At 40.2% G+C, this 7171-nt stretch overlaps 1 protein-coding gene across 1 annotated transcript; it reads left to right on the forward strand.

Moving 5' to 3' along the window:
- The first annotated feature begins 334 nt into the window (after window positions 1-334).
- LOC106959632 (CMRF35-like molecule 1) lies at window positions 335-6399 on the forward strand. Its single transcript, XM_015052339.1, has 6 exons — window positions 335-449; window positions 631-857; window positions 4253-4331; window positions 4428-4516; window positions 4613-4662; window positions 4764-6399. Exons 1-6 carry the CDS (start codon window positions 355-357, stop codon window positions 4845-4847), a joined length of 624 nt encoding a protein of 207 aa, XP_014907825.1. The 5' UTR covers window positions 335-354; the 3' UTR covers window positions 4848-6399.
- The last annotated feature ends 772 nt before the right edge of the window (window positions 6400-7171 follow it).

Raw genomic sequence — 7171 nt, forward strand, 5'->3', positions numbered from 1 at the left:
AGTAATATTGTTATTTTTATTCTCATTACTAATGTAATGCAACTAAGGGCGCTTTATTTTTATGTATTTAGTTTTTCTTCTCCATATTATACCATGCTTTTTTCCCATTTATGTACCGTATCAACTAAGACACTCCATACTATGACTACCTAAAGGACTCTTGTGATTTTTTCACACATTTTCTTTTTGTGAATGAAAGGAAAGGATCCCTGGTAAACAGTCAACCTGGTAATCCCTGGTAGACTGTTGTCAACCAGGGATTACCAGGTTGACCGTTCATCTTGTCTTAATGCCTATATTTGACTTTAAATAGACTTTTCTATGATATACTTGTATTAACAACATGTTGTCCTGATGATTTCTGCAGGCATGTCAGCTGTGAACAGCATGATGAGTGGAGCAGAGGGAAGCGCCGTCACAATCGAATGCCTCTACAGTGAGAGATACAGGCATTTGACTTTTTCTTTTGTTCCAAATACCACCGGTCCGATTTCATACCAGACCGCGAGACCAACTTGCTAAAGCACCGCCGAAAACATTTCACATTCGCACTTGACGACCAGAAATCTCTTCACTCGTGTGAGAGGAAGATCGGCTTTTGGTGACTCCCCTGTGTATGCCTGCCAACAGAGAAAGCGAGAAGAAATGGTGTCGGAGTGGCGACTGGAGATCCTGCCTGTCGACGGGTTCTGACGGGAGCTACGAAGACTCCTCCGTGGCCATCAGAGATGACAGAACTGGGGCTTTCACTGTAACCTTCAAGAAGCTGCAGATGAAAGACACGGCGTGGTACTGGTGTTCTGCCGGGCAGCAGAAGACGGCTGTGCACGTGCTGGTCACACCCCAACCCACCACCGGTAGGCAGGCATTAAAAAAAAACCCTACGACATCTGCTTTCCTTGGAAATCACTGTGTTTAATGCATATTTCAACATGTAATTCTAAGTGATAAATTATGAGCTAGAGAAGCTTTCGTTACAGCGCTTCTCTAAATGATTAATAAGCCTGGAACTTTTTCCACATTTTTCCATAAGTATGGCTACAAATGTTACTGGGCATCGTTGTGATTCTATGATACACACATAAAAGACAGCGCAATGTGGTGAAAGAGAGGAAAAAAAAATATTTTAAAAAATTCTTCTTGCAGCTGAAGCTCAAACTAATCTAAAAAAGTGTAATTAAAATTTCAGTGTAGATCCAGTTATTTATTTTCTCCTGTTAAGGCCTCAGGGTTTTGTTAGAGATATTAATTAACAAGCAGCGTAACAAACACAAAGGAACGGTAGCAAATAGGTCAGGGAGACAGTTGTGAACGATTTTGAGGCATGCTGTTGCTTTGAACACAGCTCAGTCTGTCATCTGAAAATACAGTATGGCACAAATGTGTAACCAACCAGCCTGTCCACCAAAACCGACAGGCTGGACTTCTCTTCTGGTCTGCATCCAAAATGCTACACACCGGCAATGCTCGGTTCCCTGAACATGCCATCAACCTGCGCGTGTGCTTTTCTTCAGCAGGAAAAGGGAGGAAGTTAGACAGAGTTGATGGCAAAATGGCAAAACTAAGCACAGACCAACACAGGAAAATAACCGTTTACAGGCTGCAGGGCCACAAACATAAAGCCAAGCCTATAAATCCAGAGCTAAATCCAACTGTGGCAAGTCTTTAAAACTGATCCACACGGACATTCTCCATCCAGTCTGGCTGAGCTTAAGCTAATTTGCATAGAAGAATGAACAAGAACTTCCGTTTGTAAATGTGGAAGATGACAGAACAGAAAGATAACAGAGACAAATCCCAAAATAAGTTAAACAGTAACTGGTTGCTTCAATCAACAACTCAGGTAAATGGACACCTTCCTTTCCACATCTTTGTTGGCAAAAAGTGTTGAAGGCCATCTTACTGTTTCCTTCCGGTTTGTGGATCTCCTCAACATAGAATCTATCACTTAAAATTCTAGTAAAATTAATTGAAGTTGGTGCTAATAATGTGACACGATGGGAAAATGTTATATGCTGTATTTAAGTGATCTTTGTAATCACCTTAGAGTAAAAAAAAAAATGCTAAAACCATTAAAGAAGGTAAACTGAAGGAATGGCTTTATGGGTTCAACTTGAGCATTAGTTTGGTAGCCTATCTAGTTTACTCAAATCTACGTGAATGTAATAGTAAATCTCTAGCAACATTATCATTTTTCTGACTTTAATTCCAATTTTTACCCTTAATGGTAAAACTGAGCCGTTAACTAAAAAATATATCATTCTTACTGTGGAAAATCTCATTGATGTATTCAAAAATATTTAGTGTGCAAACTTCCACAGATCACTGCATTACACAGCAATAGTATTTTCTTGAGAGGCAAAACTGAAGAAAATCACAAAAAAGCAGCTTAATTCATGTCTTCAATAGTTTGCAGCACAAGTGTTCTTTCCCAGACTAAAGAAAGGCTAAATAAGAGTCTACCCCGAGGCCTTCATATTGTCTAGGGAATATTTGCTGCTGAAAGGAAGAAAATGAAAAAAAAAAAACGCTTAGCTGTCATGTTTGGATCAGGTTTTGTGTTTGTCAAGTTTGAACTGTTCTGTTCTTGCAATCAATGAAATCCTTTCAGCTCTCGACCTGCTAAAGTGAAGCCGTGTAGCTAGCGTGCTTTGTTGGATACATCTATAGATTTTTACATGTTGCCTCTGAGGTTTTTAAAAGTCACTCGCTTACTGTTGTTTTATTGTGCTTGAGAATAGAACAGCTTACATGAGAGAACAAAAGTGGATCTGCTGCAGAGTTATTGTCTAAACCTTTACAAGGAGAAAATGGGGATTGCAAAGAATAAGCCGGATGATGCGCTCAAGCTAGCAGGCCTTTCTTAGCTTCTCTGCCATACTTATAAAGTCAACGCTCATAGACAAAAACCCTCAGAAGTGCTAGTAAATAGTTCATACCAACAATATTAACTACATTTCTTTTGTGCGGGAGCCATACTGGATAAGTCTGGGTTACTGGGAAACCTTTGCTTTTCACAGTCAGAATTCCAACTCCGGAGACCTTTTTGTTTTATAATCGGCAGTGCTTTGAATTAGACCCGCTAGTGCAAAGGTAAAGCGTCTCAAAAGTCAGATTAGAGAGATAAAGGTAAAGATAATGCATTGTTCTCACTTGTTGAAAGTTATATTTTATAAATGAACAGTCAGAAATGCCCTTGAAGTCAGAATTCCAGCTGGGAAAGTTCAACAAGCAGTCCCATATGTCCGATATGCTACTGTGCAAATGCAGTGGAAGTTGTAGGTATAAAATAATTGTGAACTTAATAGCGCTTCAACCACTTTAACGCCACTTCCATTACTTTCGTTGTTGTTGCTAGCAGTTTTTAGTACCTCAGCAATCCCACTGGATTTCCAGTTTGGAATTCCAGCTCCAGTTTGGAACCAAGTAGGAAAACTCAGATTTCTTCCTACTTTTGAAAGCAGCTGAAAGCTCCATTCGTTCTAACTTTGTTCATTTTCTCGCTATGTTTTTAATCTGGAATTATTGCTTTTTGCTAATTAATGTAATGAAATGAAGACGATTGACTGAATACAACTAATAACTTACTTTGGCAACAAAGGTTGGACAAGCTGTAAGTCGGTAACCATGGAGAACCAACGGGCTGCTTCGGCGTTGTCTGGAATTTGAAACCTCAGTACGCCGCAGTTTCGCTGACACTCATGTTTGTCGGCAGGGATTTTAAAACGACATTCATGTCTGCTAAAACAACATCAATAATGAAGAAAAGGCGGCGCCACATGGCTCAGTGGCGCACCACAGCCTCTAGTCCTTCGCGCAGCTGTCCCAGATTCAGTTTCTAGCCCCAGGCCGTCTTTCTCTCTCCTCCCTTCTTCCCGTCCATCCACACTGTTCATTAAAGACCACAAGTGGCTCAGAAACCTTTAAAAATAACAACGAGGAGAAAATAATTCACTTTAACTTCTTATTACTTTTGTAATTATTGCTACTAATGTCCATTTTGCAGCCATTAAAACGCAAAGAAGCTGCTCTTAGCATCGATATGTCATCATGTTGTGTAGCAGGAGCTTCTGCTGCAGCATATGGATTTTTTCATAACACCTGTCAAGAGTATTGATGCCACACATCGAGTTTCTATTGCGCAACAAACTCTCTTGTGCTTGGCACGCTACCTCAATTTTTCTTTTTCAATTTCTTCTTTTTTTTTTCTTGAACCTGAAATATCCGTCTAATGCCGCATTGTCTCTTGCAGTTCCACCAGTGCCGAGCCAGTCCTTCCCAGACCTGCCTCCAGCCAAACCCATCACTAAGGAGACCTGGAGCAGCCACAGGTAGGAGAAGTGAAGTGTCGCTGATTTGTGCTACGCCTTCAGTTTGAATCAAAGCGGATTGCCTCAGCAGACTCTGTATCTGCTTTTTTTATTTAGTCCCATGTTGGCATCTGTGGTGGTCTGCTCATCTGTCATTTTCCTGGCTGTCGTGGCCATATTGGCTATAAAGTTCTGGAGGCTGCACAGTAAGGCAACTCGTTTCCTTAAATGCGATTCCAATGCGCGATGATTCCATCAAACTCAGCGAACAAAGTTAAAATCTTCTCGCTGTTCATTTCCAGAGAGCGACCGGGTTCCAAGAGACGTCGAGGAGATGAGGGCGAAATTCAGCGTAAGCTCCTTTTGAACAGGCTTCTCCCTGCTGATCGAAATAAAACCCCAAACTGCTGTGCATGTGATTTATGGAGTATTGTTTTGTAATGTCTCCTACAGGGCTGCTCGAGAGAAGCAGGTGACTTTCAAAACGCAGCAGTACTTTTCCTTAACAAGGATTCCCAAGATGTGCACATGTACTGATATCTGATATTCTGCAACGTTTATTGTTACTTTCACAAACTGAATGTAATTTTTTATTATTATTTCCTTCCACTTGTCAGAGCATGCACCCTCGATGTAATTGTTTTTCTTTTTGCATTGTGCACCACATTACACGTCCATCATGTGCTGCTTTTACAAATTTGCACCGCTATCATACATGTATTCCAAAAAACACGGATGATGTTCACATTTGGTTCAAATCTGCCTCTTGTACGCAACAAATTACTCATCTATGCAATCAGTTCTCTCTGAAACTGATTCAGAAAGTTCAGAGGGTAATTAATTTAATAATTTTATTTTACCATTTTTAGCTTATTTAAAGGAAATCTTGTGATCATAATGGTCAACTTTATAATCAGTGGGGGAAAAAAACCTTTGTTGGCTTTACAGCAGCGAGCTTTTTTTTTTTAAGTGATAATAAGCATATTTTGCATGGTATTTGGAGTATTATATTTTTGGTGTTGATCCATGTCAGGACTTTGGCTGGTCCACTCCAAAATATTCAAACTACTTTCAGTGAAAAGTAGCATGTTGCTCAGCTCAGAAGATTCAAATTTCTCCCTCCCTGCAGTCAGTGACTCATAACGTATCTTCCTTGAAACAATTATCTTTCATCCAAGGTAAAAAAGTTTGGACCAGAGGGTTGTTGAGCAGGAGAATAATCCCGAAGCAACGACATAACTGCTTTTTAAATGCGTCAAGAGGCTAATTTTAAACTTTTAACAATCACTTCGTCAATACCTGAACCTCAACCCAACACCAATGCGTATAAATATTAAGTTGGAAGTTTGCCCAACAAAATCGAGTTGCTTTTGATTCATTTTGCTCACAAAATATGGACCATGGGAACCTCTGAATGAGAAAGGGTCACGGCTGCCCAACCTATGCAAATGAAATCATAACATTATTTGTAACTCTGCATTGAATATAGCTGGTTACAAATTGATCAGAGTCCCCCCCCCCCCACACACCTCATACCGACTTCATTATCAAGCTAAAAGCAAAAACAAGGGGCGGACGGCGAGAGACGGGGTGGGGAGAGTTAGTCCAGTCCATTACACAGAATTTCTTTTGCATCATGCAGACGACCTGGAGTGTGTGAGATTTTTATTTAATGAGGACGTGGCTGCAGGATGCATAATGCTACCAGGTCAGCCCCCCCCCCCCACAGCACAGCTCTGCAGTGTGAGCCTTTGGTTCCACCCGGGATGATCTCGTTTCATATTATTACTTGGTTTGTTTAGCGTGCACGTATATGGACGCCTCATCGAGCGAATGGTTTGTTTTTTTTTTCTACCCAATCCAACACTATGGTTATATAAACTACATCATTTATCAGCAGAGAGCTGGTCGGTGTTTCAGAGCTTTTTCTCTTCCCACTCATATAAAATATACATTTTGCTAAATAAAAATGTGCATATTTGCCGTTAGAGTGTTTTTGTCATTCAGCTCCACGTATTGAACCCAGGACGGTGATCATATTTCAACAGAAAGAGGCAAGCATGAAAATAAACTAATAAACCAATAAACACTACGAGGGCTTTCTTTTTTTTTCTACTGTTGTGGGAATTTATCTTTTCGTTGTTATTGCATCCTAATTAAGTGAACAAATAACACCAGTTATGATACTGGGGTAGTTAATGAATCCTTAGACTCTGATGACAAATGGCCGCATGCAGAGTTTATTTTTTATCTTCATATGAGGAAGTTCTGAGCCTGTGCAGCTGCTGGAGGAAAAAAAAAAATACCCAAAAGGAATTTTTTTTTTAAACCGAAGGGAACGAGTTGAGGCCATTTTATCTTCTTGTCGTTAACAAGAAAGCAAGAATTCATTCAATAAAAAGACAACCAAAAACATAAGTAGCATGACCAATTAAACAAACGCAGGCACGACAAAAATAGTAGCAGATAATGGGGAAAGTTCCCTGGAGACGGACTCGTTTTCAGGAGGAAGGACCAAAATACATCCGAGCTACAAAAAGAGAAAAGAATCCTCCCTCCTTTTCATGCTTGAAGAGCCTCGTTCTCATTACCAACTGCAAACAACATGTTGGAATAGTAAATTGAACAGGCTAATGAGATTGTCAAAGGAGCCGCTGAGCAAAGGCTGCACTCGATCCTGACCAACGTAAATCAATATTTAGCTCCTCTTTGGAAAAAAAAAAATGCAAATAATAAATATTGTTTGACGGCGTGTGCACGGACATTGCCTTGCAGAAGCATCCATATCTGTTGGACCTCTGCATAGTTTCCTATGTTACAACCAGGAAGCTTTGATAGAGCATATTGGAAGTGATTAGCTG

The sequence above is a fragment of the Poecilia latipinna genome, unplaced genomic scaffold (genome assembly GCF_001443285.1).
Source record: "Poecilia latipinna isolate Pla-1442-1.1 unplaced genomic scaffold, P_latipinna-1.0 Scaffold1104, whole genome shotgun sequence".
NCBI classification, from domain to species: domain Eukaryota; kingdom Metazoa; phylum Chordata; class Actinopteri; order Cyprinodontiformes; family Poeciliidae; genus Poecilia; species Poecilia latipinna.

What these genes read in the sequence shown, in the direction of transcription:
- LOC106959632 (XM_015052339.1), top strand. Translation starts at nt 355, where the DNA reads ATGATTTCTGCAGGCATGTCAGCTGTGAACAGCATGATGAGTGGAGCA. An exon ending in GAGACCTGGAGCAGCCACAG is followed by an intron (nt 4,332 to 4,427) that starts GTAGGAGAAGTG and finishes TTTTTTATTTAG; the next exon opens with TCCCATGTTGGCATCTGTGG. An exon ending in AAAGTTCTGGAGGCTGCACA is followed by an intron (nt 4,517 to 4,612) that starts GTAAGGCAACTC and finishes GTTCATTTCCAG; the next exon opens with AGAGCGACCGGGTTCCAAGA.